This window comes from Rhinopithecus bieti, unplaced genomic scaffold, assembly GCF_001698545.2.
Source record: "Rhinopithecus bieti isolate Rb0 unplaced genomic scaffold, ASM169854v2 scaffold_13352, whole genome shotgun sequence".
NCBI lineage: Eukaryota > Metazoa > Chordata > Mammalia > Primates > Cercopithecidae > Rhinopithecus > Rhinopithecus bieti.
In genome coordinates this window covers 195679-216204 of record NW_016808026.1, presented here as the reverse complement: position 1 = coordinate 216204, position 20526 = coordinate 195679, and the positions used below count along the sequence as shown (strand labels likewise).

Sequence of the window (20526 nt, the reverse complement as noted above, 5' to 3'; positions counted from 1 at the left end):
ACATAAATAATAAATTACTCTTTTTCTAATGCACTAGGGACTGAAGAGAGAATAAAGAGTTGGAAAGCATCAGACACCCAAAGGAACAAGTCATTTGTAAGTGGTAAAAAGAAAGGTATCAAATGGGAAAACAACAAAGAACACAAGATAAGTTCCAACAAGCTCACTACTTTATGATGACCCAGGCCTCATTATCATCAAATTTGGGCAGATAAATAGAAACCACACTGCCATTAGTAACACTGCCTTAGAGCCACAAGAATCAGAACAACTCTGTTTAACATGACCAATAATCTTTTCTTCTATTTTACTGAGGCTATTTTAAAGGAGCTATATCCTCGAAGAATTTGTTAATCAAAGTAACACTGTACTCCATATGAACTTAAGAAAAAAAACTGCTGAAATCTAATTATAATGACAACCTAATGGCTCTTCACCTTTCTCTTAAGTAGATACAGTAAAACCCTTACGGAAATCTTAATATTAGTTAGGTCTAGGCAAACCTAAGTCTGAAGGAATCCCCTAAAGACCAACAAAATTCTATATTGAGCAACAATTTATAGAAAAGACTATGCAGCAAAATGGAGGAAAAATACTTTACCAAATGATATTGAAGATTTTTTCTTTGAGGAAGAAACTGTCCATTTAGGAAAATACTTTGATAAACCACTGCAGAGTTGAAAGGAAACTCCAACAGAAAATAGACTGAAAGAAAAAAACATTACTAGCCTGATATTACAAAACTAATAGAGATTGGAGAGTGGGAAAGAAATGAGAGAAGAAAGGTAGAGCAGGAAGAAGCAGGGGGCAACAAAATGGGCATAAGTGGGTAGCAATGCCCAAAGTGTTTTTTTTTTTTTTCAGAATAAGAAAGTCTAATTCAATTTTGAATTATCCACTCTGTGGGAACCTCATCATCTTTATCCCCAAATCTCCAGAGAAATGCTACTAATGCAGCTGCCTGATATGAGTAAAATTTTAGAGTCCAGGAAATAGGGTTATGTCCCACATTTGGCATAACACCGGAGCAGAAATCAAAGCAAAACACACAGCAAAAATGAATAGTAAAATGTTGAATATTTTTGTTTTAATTGCAGTGAAATTTTCTGCAATTACTGAAAACTAGAATGGAGAAGAACCCATTTAATTGAATATGGCTGGCATGTGACAGATGCTGAGGTAGATGGCTGAGAAAATCTATTCATGGAAGAAATATTTATGATATCCTATTAAGTAAAAAATTATAATAAATAAGCAAAATATAAAACTGTATATATACCATGACTGCATCTATGTAAAACATATGATACATACAGATAAAATAGAGAGGAAGATGTAAAATGAACAGTTGTATAGGATGGTGAGGTTACACACACTTTTTTCATTTTAAAACTATTGTTATTATTGCATTTTATAATGAAAATTGAGATAAAATGAATAGTCTTCGAACTTTCTATGTTTATATAAGGTAATCAGAGCTCCAGATGAAAGTATTTGAAAGATGGTGATTTCAGTACTTAGAATGGTCAAAACAGAATATAAACTTAAGAATACTACTGTTTGCATAAAATTTGAAAAAGTCATGAACAATCTTGAAATATATACCTGTCAAACTACATGGTAAGTCCACAGCAGGGCTTAGATGTGAATAAGCTTGTTTGCAGAATTTTAGAACTATTTTAAATTATTACTATTTTGAAATAGTTATGAAAATACTTTAAAATTATAATTGTCAGATTACTAATGGCAAGCAAAGAGCAAAGATGACACTCTGTTTAACTATTTTCAGCACATTGTTTATTTTTAAAAATGTTTAAACAAACAAAAAACACCTTCTTACCCCAACAGAGCAATTTGCTGTTATCAACAATCTCAAAAACTCCCTAGTAAAGACAATGTTCAAGGACAAATACTCAGATGAATTTCACCTGTATTCTTCTCACTTCCTCTCACTCTAGGCTCACGTTCTAACCATCAAGACTGACCTTCATATAAACAAATGAATCTAACTTCAGATGGGGATGTAGACCACAAGAATAATAGTAGAAAAAGTAGCCTAAAATACATAGTATCTATTTTCCTATTAACATTTATTGAATGTCTTCTGTGTGCCCGTCACATTACATTTGCATCTCACCACAACCCTATGAAATAGTCATTGTTTTTAATTTGTAGATAAAGAGACAGAGTCCAAGAGATTAAGTGACTTGCTCAAGGTCACAAAATTAGTAACTGGGAAACTAGGATACGACCCAGAGTTGACTAATGCCAAAGCCTTTCCTTACATACACTGTACTGCCTTGACTCCTCGAACCAGCTAAGTAAATACAGGATTAGAAGGAAAATAAGCAGGAAAGCAATATTTGCAGTCATAAAAATCCAGTTACTCATAAAAAGCCATTTTAATTGATTAGATTTAGACTACAGAAATTCCCCTCAGCTCTAACCAGATGAATACAGGGTTTCTAAGAGGAAAAATTTTACTGAAAATATTATATTGTTACAGGAGCCAGCCTGAGTCTAAACCATAATGTTTCTGGCTCTGGTAAATTTAAACAGAGGTTTAAAAAAAAGTAGTAAAGCCATGAAAACATGTACTGAGAGATCTGAGAGATCAGAACCCAAGTCAGAAAATCAAGAATTCTAAAGTCAGGATTAAGCATTGCTTATTTTAACTGACTAAAAAAAGGTCCAGGAAAGAGAACCAGTATAGAATGAACTCCAAACTGGAAGGCTATAACAAGGATTAACCATGAATCAGAGAAATGAATGAGAATTGTGGGGTAAGAGCTGGGACAAAGCTGAGAAATGTGAACTGGAAGGGGTGGGAAAGAGAGGAGAGTGTTTGAAAACATTGGAAATATTGAAACATATGGTAAATTGTGAGACAGTTTGAGCTATGGCATGATTATATAAATTCCTGCTGCAAAATCTGGTGGCAGATTGGAAGCATGTGTTCCAAAACAATTCCATAAGATTTCCTATTGAAGTTGAAGAAAATGAGTAATGAGAGTTTTATGTCTTTAATGGGGTCTGAATTTCTTCCAAAGGTGATTTTAAAATGAAAGCAACACTGATTTGGTCCCAATTTCAAATATTTCAGGATACATAGTACATATAATAAATAAATTCACTGAATTGTTTATTCCATATTATGAAAGGGTCCCCTTTACTCCTTCAATGCTCCAAAAACAGTAAAAGTTTTATTATAACTATAAGTAAAGATACATGAAAAGGTGGTATGGAAGATGAAGCTGGAAAAACAAATTGGAGAGGGGCTGTGAAGGACTGTGTATGCAAAAGGAGCTTGAATTGTATTCAAAGCAATAGAAAGCCTAAAAAGATTCTTCGGCCATAAAATTAATTATTTAAATTTCATTTTTAAGAATATACTCTGCAGCAATACAGAGGACAAACCCAGAAGAGACACAAGATCCCAGGATACAAGGCAGTACCGGTGAAAATGCACTGGTAGGAATTCTCATGCTAGTGAGCACTGGTAAGAATTCTCATGCTAGTGAGACTTTACACTAAGTCATCAGAAGTCACTTGTTAACATATTATAACAGGCCCTATCACTATCTCATTTCAAAACCTTTCACTACAGATCAAACATGCCAATAAGATAAATTCAAATTTCTTAGCATGACTTAGAACCATAGGTGATTCTAAATATTTAACAACTGATACAGCAATATAAAATTAATATAAAAATCAATATATAAATTAACATTAAAATATATTTTCTTTTTTCCAAATAAACTATAGATGTAGATATATAGATACCTGCTTTCCATATGACAAGAGTTACAACAAGCTTGTCCAACCCGTGGCCCGGAGGCCACATGTGGCCCAGAACAGCTTTGAATGAGGCTCAACACAAATTCATAAACTTTCTTAAAACATTATGAGTTTTTTTTTTTTTAGCTCATCAGCTATTGTTAGTGTTAGTGTATTTTATGTGTGGCCCAAGACAATTCCTCTTCTTCCATTGTGGCCCAGGGAAGTCCAAAGATTGGACACATCAGAGTTATAGCATAAATTCTTTATACAGTCATTCTAATAACTTGCAAATCATTTGTTCAGTTTTAGAAAGTGTCAATCTCTTAACAGAGCCATGGGGATATTTAGAAAAATATTAGACTTCTCTTGACACGTTCATAATTCAAATGAGAGTCATTAGGTCCCTGATACCCACCATTTTGCTACAACTTTAAAACAACTGGGCAGACTGTCGGCATGTCATAGTCACATAAACATCTAGATTGAGCCTGTACAACCCGCAAGCCAAGGGCACCTTTGAGTGTGGCCCAACGCGAATTCGTAAACCTTCTTAAAATATTAATTAGTTTTTTTGCAATTTTTTTTAAGCTCATCAGCTATCATATTAGTGTACTTTATGTGTGGCCCAAGGCAATTCTTTTTCTTCCAATGTGGCCCAGGAAAGCCGAAAGATTGGATACCCCTGATCTAGCTCTGTGTTTTCCACAGAGACTGAAAGCACTATGCCTCAGGACACTCCCCCCAAAATGCAGTTACCACGAAAACCATTTGCACTGCAGCCTCTCATTGCCTCCACAAAAGGGCACAAAAAACACAGCGTATCAGGCAGGCACTGACACTCCAGGCAGTACATGCCTTCCAAGGACCATGTTAATACATACCAGCAAGGTTACTAAGTTCCATAATTCTATAAGACTGCACTAGACAACATCACTAGATAATTTATTCTCTCCATAATATTTACTAATCTGCATCAAAGTGATTCAGTTTTTAAAAATTAGTGTCTCTGTACTGGTGCATACCAATTGAATACCAGTCCTGCATTTGATGCCCTTTGTAACTGATTCTCACCAACTAGCTTCACCTTCTACCACTCCATCCCTTCTTTCCATCTTCCATGCACCTAGCAATATAGGAATATTGGCTATTCCCCAAAGACCCTATGCACTATGCTTTTCACAGTCCATGCTTTGCATATGTCTAAAATGCCCTTCTCCTTCTCCATATACTTTTTCCTGCAAGGCCAGTTTGAATGTGATCTTTGGTTATAAAGACTTCCTTAAATCCTCCATGTTCATATACTAGCCCCTTCCTCTGTTCAACACTTGGTATATAAGTACTTTAAAGCACTTATCATGCATTTGGATTATTTATTTACATGACTCTTTCCCACTAAATGATAAGCACCTCAAGGGCAAAGACTGTGTCCTATTCCTCTGTTTCCTAAATTAGTACAGTGGCTGGTATAGAACAGACGCTCAAAATGCATTTGTTTAAAGGAATAACAAATAAATACTTAAACTAAAAACAATCATTATCTTTGATTCCCTATGCTGTATTGCTGGAAAATTTTAGATGCAGACTTAAACATGTATAAGGGGATATCCATTGTTTAAATTCTTTTAGAGAGTAGAGTGTATATGGCTTTGTAGAAGCAGCACCATGTAGCATCTCTGCCCTGACCTTCCCATTGAATCATCTCAGGTAGTCTAATTATTACTTTTGTCCCAATTGGGTTATTATCACTGAAATTCTTTGTCTTATATACACATGTAAAACATTTATTTTTCATATTCTCTTGTTTCTATATTTTTCCAGCACATAAAGTGTGTAGGATTACTACACTGCATCAATAGCAACATCTAGTATTAGATGTACCACATAGGATATAAATTATTTTGTCAATCTTTTTATTGTTTATATTTCCTTCTTTTCTTCCCTCTTTCATTCTGGTCCTCTTTATTTCTTTCTTATTGGCTTTTAATGTTAACAATTACCAAGACAGTCATTCGTGACAGAATTTCATAATGGATTGTTTTAATTTTAAAAATAAAAAATAATGTAACAATTTAATTAAATAAGTTCAGTAAAGGGACTGCAGACTTTTTTGAAACTATAAGTATGAGTACAAGTATGAAATTTTTGAAATTTTAGTTATTGAAGTAAATCATTATTTCAGCAATATAATACATTTCTCAAATTTGGGTTCCTGTACTTCTATAATTCCTCTCTTCCTCAAACTAAGTGTCCTATTTGCATGAAGAAGTTAGTACCTAAAGTTATGGGGCCAATAAACAATGCCTGCGCCTTGCACAAAGCAAGATTTTAACTTTTTTAAATGTCTGCAGGTTTAAAATAACAAAGCATAATACAAAACCTCTCATTTAGAAGTCTACATAGAAACTGCCAACTGCCAACACTATATTTGAAATCGATGAACCAAAAAGAAAAAAAGACAAAGAACATGTGTCACTTTCAATGATATTAGTAAGTGTATAGATGGCACATGAGAGGATATAGAGACAACACTAACCAAAATTACTAACTAAAGTTTTCACTGCAGATTAATGAATCTATAGTTAGTAAACAGTATTAAGGTAATAACTGACACTGGAGCCACTAAAGAGGAATAACTAAAAAGGTATTTGTCCTGCAAAGATGTACCAAAAACAAAATATATTCAAATTGGTAAATTAAGATTTTGAAATATTAATAGTTATAAAATATTATAGAAATATTGTATAAACGTGTGATGACAAGTAGAAAATTCTATAATCAGAGTTCATTCTGAAAATCTGAAATTCAAGTAATATTTTATTTCCAGAGCTCTTGAATGTAAAATTTTGCCTTCAGATATGAATTCCACATCAAATGTTATCAAAATGAAAAATCTTATCAATTCCAAGCTGCTTCAGTCCCAATTACTGTTGGCTTTATATAAAGAAACAAGATCAGAATATTGTTCTCTGTTGTTCCATACCTAAGTTTGTTGTCTATGAAAGGAAAAGCTTTTATTTTGAAGTTTATGGGTTAAAAATATCATTGAAATTATAAGTTATTCTCACTGTACAGATCTGTTGAAAGGTAGTTATTGACTTCAAAAAAATGGCTTAACTGAGTTTAGAACATCTGAATGAACTTAATAAAAAATTTTCATAAACTGTGTGGAAGTATATTAATGAATATGACAAAGTTTATAGATTCAAAGCAACAGTTTAGCTTCAGAATAGTGAGATTAAAGTGATAGACAATGTTACAGTATGAGTGACAGTCAATGATAGTCAATATCATTGATAGTCAAATGTTGCAACATGAGTCCTAAAGAAAAATTATTAAGATGAGCAGAGCATCACATATACTTGTGGAATACCAACATTACTTTTAAATATTTTATATTGTTTTTAAAGTTCAAATGGATTAGAATACCATTCGCATTATCAGAGGAAATTTCAATATTACAATTGTCACTGAAAGAAAAGGAAGTAAGTTAAAGATTATGCTAGCTTTGAAGTAAAATTTAAGGAGGATGAATTTTAAAATTCTAATAGCATAAAAGCAGTTTCTATCAATCAGAAAAAAAAAAGAAGTTTTTTGTTTTTTGTTTGTGTGTGTGTGTGTGTGTGTGTGTGTGTGTGTGTGTGTTTGAGACAGAGTCTTGCTCTTATAAATGATGGAGCCAGGACTATTATCCGAATATCTAAATCTCATTTTCTATCCCCTATCCAAGACTAACCATAATGGGAAAAAATCCTATACAGTCATTTCATATTACATGTACCTGTAACTCCCCAGCCCAGCTCACCCAGAGCACTTGCCGACTGCAGGCAGCCTCCAAGCCCATACATTCTGGGTACATCCTGGGAAATCCAGTCCAAGGACCATGCATACGTCCAGGAATGACATGACCTGGACAGCAGGCTCCAGCCCTGTCACTTTCTATATCTTATAAGAATTAGTTAATGCAACATTTTCAAAATGCAAAATTTAAAAATAAAAGTCTATTTGTACCTAACCTTCAGAAAAAAAAAAAAAACTTCCTGCTGATTTAGCTGATCAGGTTCACTATGTTGCACAAATGACTAAGCTCATTGTCTAGTTTGACTTCACGAACTCAGAAGTGAAAGGCATCATCAATTTTTATGTTGATACATTTTTCACTAAAATTTATTTTTTAGAAAGTATACAGCAAATAAGACAAAATTGTAAAGGGGGAACTACAATTATCCTAAGGATTGCCCACTTTTCTAATGCCAATTCTATCAATCCTGTGATAGTTATATTTTTCAACAAATACTCCTGGTTCTCCCTCTATACGTGATAGGATTGCACTTTTCCATGCTGAGTTAGGTAGGCATGATCATGAAATTTGCTTTGGCCAACAAAATGCAAGCAGAAGTTGTATGCATACCTCTGAGAGGAAATTTTAAGAGATAACTTAGGATTCACCGCAGTCTCCCTTTTCAGCTGCTCAGAATGTTCCAGAAAGCATTTTCTCCACTAACCTGTGCCCCAGGATGATGACATGGAGTAGAAACCCAAAGGGATCCAGAGAAAACATATAACGTCAAAAAGAAATAAATTTTTGTTGTTTTAAGGTACAAATATTGGGGATAACATAGCCTACTATAAATTTATTGCCTCTTGGCTCCAAATCCACCCTTCTTTGACCTGCTTTGTGATAATGAATCTGGACTCTGTCACCATTTCTCCTTTGCAGTTGGCAAAATGTTAAACTTTGTCAGTAGAGGGAGCCATAGTGACATTAAAGGAAAAAAGGACTTCAAGGTTCCAGGTGTTTTATTGTTTTTGCTACAGCACATGGTTGCCAGGAGCTTATAGATACCCAAGTTTCAGTGGCACCCCAGCAGACAGTTTCTCAAGAAGTCTCACTGGCACCCTGAGGTGGCTTCCCAATGAGTTTCCTAAGCACCTCAGCCAGCTTCTCAGCAAGTCCCACCAACATTCCCACAGATGATGTCCTGCTTGCCTGCCACAGCCTGAGACAGCTCAGTGGGCCACAATCACATCCTCCAATGAGGGTTGAATCTCAGCCTCAGACATGCAGGAAGGGCTTCTCTGAAATTTGTTTCTGTCGTAGGTACTCTACCTCACCCCTACAAGAGGGCTGCACCCTGCTACAGGTAGTAATCCTTTATATTAAAATGTCCCTGTTCAAATTACTATTATAGTTTCTATCATGACTGGACTCTGCTATCTACTCTACCCTAACATACTGTTAACTGCAACATAAATTTACATTAGTAGTTTTAAAGAAAAATCTTGGATTACTTTCTTTTTCTACTTTATTTCATAGCTGCTTTTAATCTTTATATGCCAAAGTTAAACAACTGATTATATCCTAAACCCTGTCATGAAGTTTAATCATAACATATAGTACTGTACATCTTTTCATTAAACCAGACTCTTGGGTAAAAATTACAAAAAATAATATATGAAGGCACACTTATGTAGAGTATGGCTATTCAACCAAACATGCCACAAGAATTTCCACTTCTTGTGGAAAAATTAAATTCAAATATTTACTTACTCATACTGGAATATAAAGCTATGCTGTGTCTTTTAACATGACCATCGGATAATGAAAATACTGCATATGAAAATATTTCAATGACTCTTCACTATGTTAGTCATATGGTAAAATTATTTACTCCTCTCCCTATAAAAACAAATATAAGTATTAACTAACATGACTACTACTTAGGAATAGTACTTAATCTTTATGTACAGAGCACAGAACAATTCACACTTCTTGCCCCCAGTCCCTCCACCCCAAACCCAGTTAAATCAACATTTTAACTCTGGAGGAAACTGTTAAATAAAAAGTGGAATGCAGATTGGTGGTAATTTGAGGGCAATATACTATTAGAAACTATAGTAATACGTATATAGTAAAATATTATTTCAGAGATATTATGGAATTTGTATCTCTGAATACAAAATACACTTTAAAAAATAAGAGTAGTTCAGTATCTACTTTGTAGAAAATATATATCCAAATTTATATCTACTAGCACTCTTTAGCGGAATGTCATAAGGAGAACAAATGGCCCCCCAAAGATGTTCTGTGCTAATCGCAGGAACACATAAATATGTTTCCTTATATGGCAAAAAGAACTCTACAGATATGATTAAAACAGGGAGATTATTCCAGAATATCTAGGTGAATTCAAGCTAATCACATGAGTTCTTAAAAGAGAAAAAAATCTTTTCTAGTTGAGGCAGAGAGAGATGCAATGACAGAAGAAAGGTCAGAGAGATGGCATCGTGATAAAGATTCAAAATACCCCACTGCTTGTTCAGAGATATAGCAAGCTACGTGCAAGTACCAGAAAGAGGCCTTTAGGAGGTAAGAACAGTCCTAAGCTGAATAGCCAACAAGAATCTCGGTCCTATAACTTAAAGAACACAATTCTTTCAACAACCCAAATGAGCAAGGAAACAATCCTCCTATAGTTTCCAGAAAGAAATGCAGCCCTGCCTACACCTAGATTTTGGCCCAGTAAAAAAAAAATGTGCTAATAAAAGCATTAATTAATTCTTTCAGATTGAAGACAGCTTTTGGTTAAAAGGAATTATGTGTGATAAAACAGATTTTCATCTATGTGCCTGGGAAGCAAAGTATTATAAAAATCATAATAGATACCACATATGCCAACAAAACAAAATGAATGTGAGCACCACCTCCATCTGTCAACTGAACAATACCAAAGCACCAAATACCATTGTGGTTATTCTACTACCTAGTTATATTGTTTAGTGTATCCTTTTCCCCTAGTTTTAGCCTCCCAGAAGCCTAATTACAGGATGCAAGAAACTACCAAACTATTTTTCTCTTCGAGCTGAACATAAGCTTCAATGGAAGAAAAAAAATGCTAAAGGGCATTCTTCCTGTGCCTAAAGGAGCATTTTTCCAGTTCGTCTGTTTAGCAGAACCTATCAAATTATTTGTATTATATACAAATACTAAATGTTTATAACCATGTAACTATACAAAAGTTGTGAATTCCAAATGCCTTAAAAAGCATTTAGCTAGCACCATGTTGTACGAAAAATAATAGTTTTGACAGGTATATATAATATAGATATATGTTCATAATATATAAACTGTATTACAGTTGTTAGTTCTTGGCCAATTAATTTATACTATCTAGTTGTCTTCAATTTTGTAGGTTACCCATATTAGAAAGAAAGTAGGTAAAATAATATATTACTCCTGTATCAAAACCTTTTATTAATTTTCCCCTTTCCGTAAGCCTACCTCAATTCCTATTTCTGGAATTTTCCATTACAAAACCCAAAATTTATCTCCCTTTTATAACACAAGCACTTTCTGAAATTCTGCAATAATTCAGTAAGCTAATATAAAGATGCACAGATTCTTCACCGACTTCAGCATGTCATTTCCATAACTAATCTCCTCTCTATATTTTCCTAAAATACACGCACATTTCCAAAATTCCCTTAGAGGTGATACAGAAATATATACAGGGAAGAAAATTTGTCCTTGTAAGCCTAACATAAAACAAAGATTGTGTGATAGTTTAAAATATACAAAGAATGAAATAAAACCAGAGGGTGAGAAATTCATTGAGACTAAGTTATCAATGGAAGTAGGGAATATTCAACAAAAGGATGATAGTCCTGAAGTTCTGAAAAGATTACATGGTGTGAATATATCCAGTAGAAAAAGTTTTATAAACTAAGATATTAAGAAGGGTTCCTTCTAATTATGAATGGATTCCAAGAGCCCTAATCTTCCTTTCTCCCTTTTGTTCTTTGTCCCTTTTCTTCTTTCTCCCTTTTGGCCCTTTTTACTACCATCCCATTATCCCAAGTTGTAGTCACTTCTAGTACTCATATCAATGTTACAAACTCTCTAGAATAACTAAAACAATAAAATAAGCCACTTCACAACTGCTCCCTCAAGAGAACACTGGTCCTGGGACCAGATGACTTCACAGAGCTAACGATAAGTGAGATAAGCAGATACAGGCAGATACATATTATGTACAGTAGTCAGTTAAGCAAGTCTGGTATCATACGAGTTTACCTGACCCTTAACACACAACCATCAAATCCTGGCAATTTTGGCTCCTAAATTTTTCAGAAATCTGTCTTGACTCTCCACCTCCACCTCTACTGCCTTATTTCATATCTTCATCATTTATTACCTAGATTACTGTAAGAATCTCCTAAATAGTGCCCTTATCTCTAGTATTACACCTTCTAACCAATCTATTAAATGAGTGTTTTTTGTTCCAACAGAAGTCTAATTATATTGTGTCACTGCTTAAAATCCCCCCATGACTCCCTATTGCCAAATCCAACGAATAGCATAGAAGGCTTTTTAGGGTCTGAACCTTGCCATCTTTCCAGTCTCCTCTATTGACGCATCTCCATTTAAACCTGTGCTCTTCTGAACCACTTCAAGCAAATTTCTTGACCATGTCCTGCATCGTCGTCTTCTTTTGTTTTTGTTTACAAATGAAGGGTTTGGGGGGCAAAGAGGAATTGGGAGTTTTAGGATTTTTGCTTAGAGAACAATCTGCCCAGTTAACATCTACTCATCATTTGAGATTCAGCCTAGATGGCATCTTCCCAGGACTGAATCAGGTGCTCCTCTTGTAAAATATATCCATGATACACTGTAGTGCACAGTAGTCTCCTTGCACTTACCATGCAAAATTTTCATGTGGTTTATTATGTTTCTTACAATAAACTCCTTAAGAATTACCTAATAATAGTTAAATTATTTCAACACCCAGAGATATCTGCATTTCATTAGGTGACTAGAGAATACAAAAGTTTTTAATATCTAGCAGTGAAACTTTCAGATATTTTAACAGGACAAACTATGTGACACCATGTAATACAACACAATATAATCAAGCAATACCACAGAGGCAAGAAACTACTAGTAAGATTAGTCTGACATATTTTTTACTATGGTTATAATGTACACCTTACTGGTATTTTTTCATGACACTTTACATTTTTATGTGTTCATATGATTATGGTTGGCCTTAGATGGTCTGTCCCTGGAGGGCATGAACTATTTCTATCCAAAGCATTCTGTGTACTCCTTATCACTCAGCTGTGCTAAACACAATGAAAATGTATTAATTCTCTTAAAGTAATTTACAGCCAAATTTTCCCTAATTCCTAATATTCCTTAAATTAAAAAATTATCTCTATCACAATGTTCTTCTGGTTTCTAGTCAAAAAAAGATATGCTCTTAGTCCAAAAGAAAGATAAGCTGTAATCATACACAAACACTGTAAGTTTCCTTCCATGGAAAATATGCAAAATGGGCATATGTTTAAAAATACATTTGATTTCAAAAATAAGGGCACTACTACATGAGCAAATCTTTTTTTTTAAGATTATTGGAGTTCACCTTGAAAGCTGGTACCACCTAGATGAACATAGCATTTCATTCCCAGTGTGTGTTCATTCACCCAATTAATATTTTTGAGTACTACTATGTGTAAGGCATTGTATTAAATTAGAAGTTGAGGCTGCATTAGTGAACAAAACAGACATGGTGTGTGCTCTCTTTGAGTTGATAATCTAGCAGGGTGGCCAGACTATAAACAAGTAAATAAATCATTATAAATTTTGAGAAGCATAATTAGGGATATACAAAAGGTATTGTTATAAAGAATAATGGAGAGAATCTATGTAAGAAAGAGTGGTCAGAAAAGAGCTTTCTAAAGATCCAAATTTGAAGCTAAGCCAGAAGGATGAGAAACCAGCAATCATACAAAGCTTACGTGTTTTTGAGGGGTGATGTGAAGTTCTAAGTTCTAATACGTGTATTTGAGGAGTGATGTGAGGCGTTCTAAGTTCAATAACCATACTTCAGAATTAGCTTAACCTAATATGGTTCTCTGGGTTCTTAGATATAATGTGAATAAGACAAATACGTAAATACAGATTTTAGTTAAATAATAGAGTAAAAAGTTTAACCTAGAAAAATTTAAAGTCAATTACAAAGTAGTTTCCACAAGTAAGTCCCCTCAATTCACCTTTGACTATGAGTATCTTGCTAATTACCAATAACTTGATGTCAGTGTTATTTTCACTGCTATGTCTTAGTTATCAGGCTCCTTAAGAATGGTATTTGCTGAGGAAACTACTTTCAAGTTGTCACCCACCCTCTCCCCATCCCTACTCTTCTAAACAAATAACAAAGTCACTTAAAAGCCCTCCAGGCATATTTTGACTTCATAATAGACAAGGAAAAGAATCTCTCAATTTTTAGAAAATAAGAAAATTTCACCCAGCAATCCTATGATAATACTAAGGTTTCAAGAGAGCTAGCTATATCAGTTAACAATAATGATTATTTATTGCACAACTACTTACACCAGGATACTTAGTCTATAACAATCACAATCCTTCAAAATAGGTGTTATTACTCAAATAGTATAGATGAGCAAACTCAGAGTTTAATAATATAAGCAAGACGTTGCCATTATTAATTAGTAAAGTAAGGTGTCAAGTCAAAATTAATCTGGTCTATCAAACTTGCTTCCACTACCTCTTTCTTCATCGCACAATACAATTAGTTCTTTATCAAAATCTATTGTCAAGAGGAAGATATTATTTAATTGCCCTTACTTTAAAATATAGAATATATATAAATTTATTGGGTACTTTCTCATAAAATGTAAATCAATTTTTTGTTTGCTTGTTTTCTTATAAAATGTCTATCAATTTTTTAGAATGCATTTTGAATCCTTAAAAACTATTAGTTTTTCACTTTTTTGGCAATGGCAACATGGTTTACATATGCAATTTTTATTTAAAAGTATCATGATTCAATTGGTAGTGTTTAAAAATACTAGAATAGGGAAGTCATTCTAACAATATCACAAAATCCAAAATCCATAAAACAAAACTACAATAAATTCAAATTTTTTTAACCCTGACCAGCAAAAAAGGCATAAACAAGGTCCTAAAATAAATAACATGTAAATCACTAAAATCTCTAAAATCACTAAAATTACTAATAGAAAAGGGAATACAAATGGCTCTAACCAAATTTTTTTAAAAAGGCTCTCAATCTCTCTAATAAGAAAATAGCAAATAAGTCTACAGTGGCATCTTTTTCACTGAAATATTGGTAAAGATTGCCACACACTAAGTTGGCAAGGATGTGGGAAAGTCCCCTTAGTACACGTCACTTATACGCATTTCCTCTACAAAAGTAAATTTCACAATATTTATTAAATTTAAAATATACTAACCCTTTGACCCAACAACTTTGTTTCCAGGAATCTGTCTCAAATACACATTCATACATGTAGGAAATGTATGTACATTTAAATTACATACCATACATACTATATCCATTAAAATTAACGAAGCAGCTATGCAGTCACAGATGTGGAACTGACCTCCTACAAAGCAAACTGTAGGACACATTTGTGTTTTTACGTTTACATCCATACATATACACGTGTATGAGCACACACATACACACATATACAGATACACACACAATATTATATATACACATGCATTCTTATGCATAGACTGTCTCTGGAAGAGTAGACAATATAAAATATACTAGTAACAGTAGTTGGCTCTGGGTGAGGGAAATAGGTAGCTAAGAAACTTGGGGGCTGTAGGTGGCTCACACTTGTAATCCCAATACTTTGAGAGGCCAAGGCAGGAGGATGACTTGAGCCCAGGAGTTCAAGACCAGCCTGGGCAACATAGGGAGACCTCATCTCTACAAGAACAAAAAATAAATTAGTCAAGTGTCATGACACCTGCCTGTGGTCCCAGTTACTCAAGAGGCTGAGGTAAGAGAATCGCTTGAGCCCAGGAGGTCGTGGATGCAGTGAGCCGTTACTGTGCCACCTCACTCCAGCCTGGGCCTCACAGCAAGAAATACCCTGTCTCAAAAAAAAAAAAATTTTATTTCAAAATTTTATAAATTAACTTTGGAAAATACTTTTAAAATTGAATTATTTTAAAAAATAGAGAACTGCTCACTATATATGTGTTAAATATATATACTAATTGTTACCCTAATCTATCAGGAAAATTTTTACTTCTTGCCTTCCTTTATTTGGGGAGCAAATTAACCCTTTAACAGAAAATCTAAACTATGAATGAAAATATACACATCAAGAAACATATAATTTCTAATTTGTGTTACAAAAAGCTTATCTGAAAGGCTATGATATGTACATATTAGAAACTCAGTATTGACTGAAGGAATACTTCTCTATTGATTTAGTGGGTTTGCTTTCCTCAGACATTTTTTCACAATTACACAAAAAATCCCACTGGAAATTCAACTTTTAATAAATTATGCTTTTCTTTCAAACAGTGATTCTTCATTGTCCCACAAAATTGATAAGCTACCTCATTAACATTACCACAATTCAAATAAACAATTTATTAAGTATTTATTATGTGCAGGTGTTAAGGATGTTGCAAAACACAAACTCAAAAAAAGGGTAAATTTTGATTCTTGCCCTCAAGAAGTTTACAATCTTTAAAGATAAGACTTAAAAACATTAATCATTCAGATGTCTTGGAAGATTGAAAAAAAAAAAAACCTTAGTCAGTAAAAGGACATTATAAATTTTACTGATAAATGGAATTAGCCAAATTAAAACTGCTACAGGAACACATGAAAGGATTTTTTAAAGTAATTACTGATCGGGGTTCTACTGAGATTTTTAAATGCTTCCAAAATTATAGTACCTTGCTCACATGTAAAATGGTATTATTTGATTATGATAGACTTCCTATGTGGATGTTCAGCTGAACTTTGAAGAAATTACTAATAATTAGGAGTAGTTTTTAATTATTCAGGCTCCTAAGGTGAAAGATAATAATAATGGTCTCAGTTTTGATCATTCAGTTCTCTTATTAAAAATATCTCAAGCATGAATCTTTTACTATATGCATATTTACTTAAAAATTATATGCATCTAGGTATTGTCATCTATATATTAAATATTAATAAGGTTCAAATTCCTTTTTCTCCACTTTGCATGAATACTTAATATGGCCATTGAAATTCATAGATCATGCAAAATATTTTATCTAACCATTGCAATATCTTCACACATCAAACGTACTTTTAACATAATTGTTAAAAGGCAGCAGACACGCATTTAAATTTCAGTTTATTTTTCTCTCTACTCTTAAAATACATGTTAACTTCCAATGTAATGAACAGCACTAAAAAGAAACAAAGGATAGTAATGACCAGGTAAGTGAACCCTAAAACTTCATGGGAAATAGTAACCATTGAAGAATGTTAGTATTATTTTTCTTATGTATTTGTTATTTAATACTCAATATAGACAATGTATTATTTAGTAAACCATCAAAATCTTCAAAACGATTTTTGTCTCTCATTACTATAATTCCATTATAAAGTCTATTCATTTCCTCATTTCCTTGCCTACTCTTTTATCAAAAGAAATTAAAACATTTAAAACCAAATGTCCAAATATATTATGCTTTAACCCCAAATAACTGTGTTAAAATAAATATAACAAGAATTGTGAAACCATGAAAGCCATTTTGAGGTACGACCCCTTCCTAAGACTAAGTTAGGAAGCAATGCAAATAAATATTTAAAATAAATCTGAATATATATTTTTCATCAGTGTAATTTTATAGATTGTATGAATATGTATTTAGAGAACATCTGTTTCTATCTAAACTATGTAAACATGAATACGTAAATATTATATGTATTTGAATAGTATGTAGGTTTACATACAGATATAATATATACACATGTAGCTACCTGGAAAACCCTTTTACAACATCTCTAACATACTGTTCATTTTGAATAATCCTAATACTTAAAAGTCCACTTAAATTTCTATATTAAAACAACAAATAAACTTAGAACTACAGTGAACTAGCCACATAGTATTTCTACTATGAAGAAATAAAAACACATTTTATATTTAAATAGGTAAGTCAAAAAAATAAAACTACATTTAACTGGAGCATCATTTTGGCCACACCAATTTTTATCAATGATAGTAAAAGGCAAAAGTTCATATATTTAAATATCAAACTGCAAGTCATCAAAAGCTTGGCATTGTTAGCATACAAAATAAAGTCAGGCACAGTAAGAAGCATGCTCAAAAGCTTCTAAAATAATGCTTTATTTTCCAATAGTTGGAGTAAACTGCTTAAGTCTCTTAATTTCTTCATATCCCAAGGCTGTTAATAAATAGCATTCCCAAATAAGTATTCAACCCTAGAAATTAGCTTTCATGAAGAAATTCTTAATTTCAGTTATGTCAGGAACATATTTGCTCTTTTAGCCACTCAATATTTTGTGAGAAATAGTATCTTTCTCTAAGATTTATGAATATTTGTTACTATAAATTATTTAAAGTTGTATTTTTCATTAAAATACGAAAATATATATCTATTGACAATGAAACCTGTTTCTTTATAAGTACATGAAAGACAACCAAATTCAACAACCTGCTTTTAAAATGTACCTGAGGTGAGTGTATTAGTTCCTTCACAGAGGAACTCTAAACTTTCAATTGTATATTTCTGTAGAGAATATGGGAAACGTATAATTGATAAAACGCAAAAGAATCATCTGAATAACTCATTTCAAAAAAAGAAAAAAGCCAAGTTGGAAAAACATAAAAAACAACCTCTTTCACGAAGTAACTGAGAAATAAAATAACCATAAAACATTCAAAAGCAAACCTTGTAGAAACAAATCTCTTTGCTAGACTAACCAGAAAAGGAGTCTCAGAGCTAAAGATAACCCTGTCTGGACAGTTCCCTGGTGCTGAAGTTCCAGAGCCGGTAAACGGATGCCTGGGTGCTGCTTTCACTCCTCCCACCCTCGGAAAAACCCGGGCTGTCAAGACTGTGAGCACGAATAGTAGAACTTCACAAGGTAGGGAGTATCCCAAACTGCAGTGATGGTAGGAACTGGAGTCTCTTCAGGATTAAACAGATTTACTAGTTGCAAACAGGAAGAGCAGGAGAGTGCAGGGTGTTAGCACTCGCCGAGGGGGAGGGGCTGGAAGATGGCGGCGGACGCACACCCACCCGAGACGCGACAGAGCTTAGGCCCCTAGCCCGCACCGCCGCCCGCTGCCCGCAGCCACCGTGGGCAGCCCTGCTCTGTCCCGCGTTGCTGGTGGAGCCGCCCCGCGGAGGCATGGGACCAGGGTAGCGTCCGCATCCCCTGCCAGCGCGCCTTCGCCTGGGTCCGGCCAGGGAGCACCTGTGCACGGCCATATTGGATTCTGTGCCCCAGTCACAGCCTCCGCGCGGCGGGAAAGGAAAGGGTACGCGCAGAGCCTGGGTTCAGCCCCAGTCCCGCTGGGGCCCTGGAGCCAAGATGACCAGCGGGGAAATCCGGAAAGGCGCCAGGGAAAGTCACACCGCCCTAAGGCTAGCCACCGTCACCTCAGCCGGCCTTGGCGCCCTCCCTACCCGACACACACCCCCGCGCTCAGAAACCCAGAAAACAGCCCGGGCGGCCGGCGCTGGCCGCAGCCCTCGTGGCCTGGGCGCCGCCGGCGGGAGGGAGGGCGGCGAACTGGGGCGCGCAGGCGGCCGCAGGGCAGCGGCCGAGGGGGCGGAGGGCAGGGAGAGAGGCGGGAATATGGAGCCAGGTCCTTACTTGAGCACGGACTGCTCCTTCTCCTCTTCTTTCTTCTGCCTATCCATGACGGCCAGGATGATTTTCCTCTCCTCCTCCGTGAGGTGGCTGAGGTCAGGCATCTCGGGCTGCAGAGGTGGCTGAGAGGCTGCCGGGGTGGGAGCCGGGCGGCCCCGGGGCCCGACAGGAGCCGACATGTTTGGTGGAGCCGAACCACCCTAGGGAAGCGGGGAGGCAACTCCACTGGCAGCAGCGGCACAGGCGCGGCGGCTGGGGCAGCCTCCAGCGCTGGGACAAATACATACAAATCAATGGCCTTCAATCCAAGGCGACAGCCCCCCTCCCCCAAGAAAGAGCAGGGGGAGGGGAGGGCGAGCGTGTGGGAAGGGAGGGCTGAAGAGTGCGCTTCGGGAAATGTTTCTTCTTTCCGGGGGCGACGGGCAGTGAAGTGAGCGGTTCAAGGGAAAGGGGAGCTGGAGGCCGGGACGCGGAGTGCGCGGAGAGGCGGAGGAGGGTGGTGGAGTAAGGTGGCGGAGACAGCTAAGGGTGGGGTGACTGGAGGGAGCAGGCGGGAGGGCGACAGGCGGACCGGGGCGCGAGTGTGTCCGGCAGCGGTCGGGGCCGGGAGCGCGCGCGCCGCCTCGGAGGGGAAGGGGTGCCTGCAAACCAGCCCCCCGGGAACTCGCTTCGAGTGCCCGGAGGCAGAGTACTGCCGGCCCGGGGGGCACCCAGGCGGGAGCGGGGAGGGTCGTGAGGAAGCGGGGACGGTTTCCCAGAGAAGCAACTCAGCCGTCCCGCCGGCTGACGCGTCAAAGGGCTCCCGCGCGCCACAGAGGGAGAACTCCAGGCACGCCCGGGAGAGGGCCGCGGGGCCGGAAGCCGCCGCGGAGACCCCAACCCCACCCCCCTACTCCACCCCCGGCTAGAGTGGAGAAGCGAAAGTGGAGAAGGTATGACAGGGGCTAGCGGCGGAGAGTCCCGGGGCCAGGGCCCTTCGGCTGCCAACGCCCGGATCCAGGCGAGCTCCTACGTGCAGCAGGGTCTGGCGCCGGCCCCTCTTCATCACGCGCCCGGCCCAGGGTCGCTCAGC

At 36.3% G+C, this 20526-nt stretch overlaps 1 protein-coding gene across 13 annotated transcripts in view; it reads right to left on the bottom strand.

Moving 5' to 3' along the window:
• Window positions 1–20312, bottom strand: part of RIMS2 (regulating synaptic membrane exocytosis 2) — a 780622-nt gene extending 760310 nt beyond the window's left edge. For all 13 annotated transcript variants that reach the window (XM_017885186.1, XM_017885169.1, XM_017885171.1 and 10 more), the window contains exon 1: window positions 19458–20312. In XM_017885186.1, coding sequence (XP_017740675.1) covers window positions 19458–19633 — 176 coding nt within the window. In that variant the 5' untranslated portion in view covers window positions 19634–20312. The remainder of the gene's footprint in view (window positions 1–19457) is intronic.
• Between the last annotated feature and the right edge of the window lie 214 nt (window positions 20313–20526).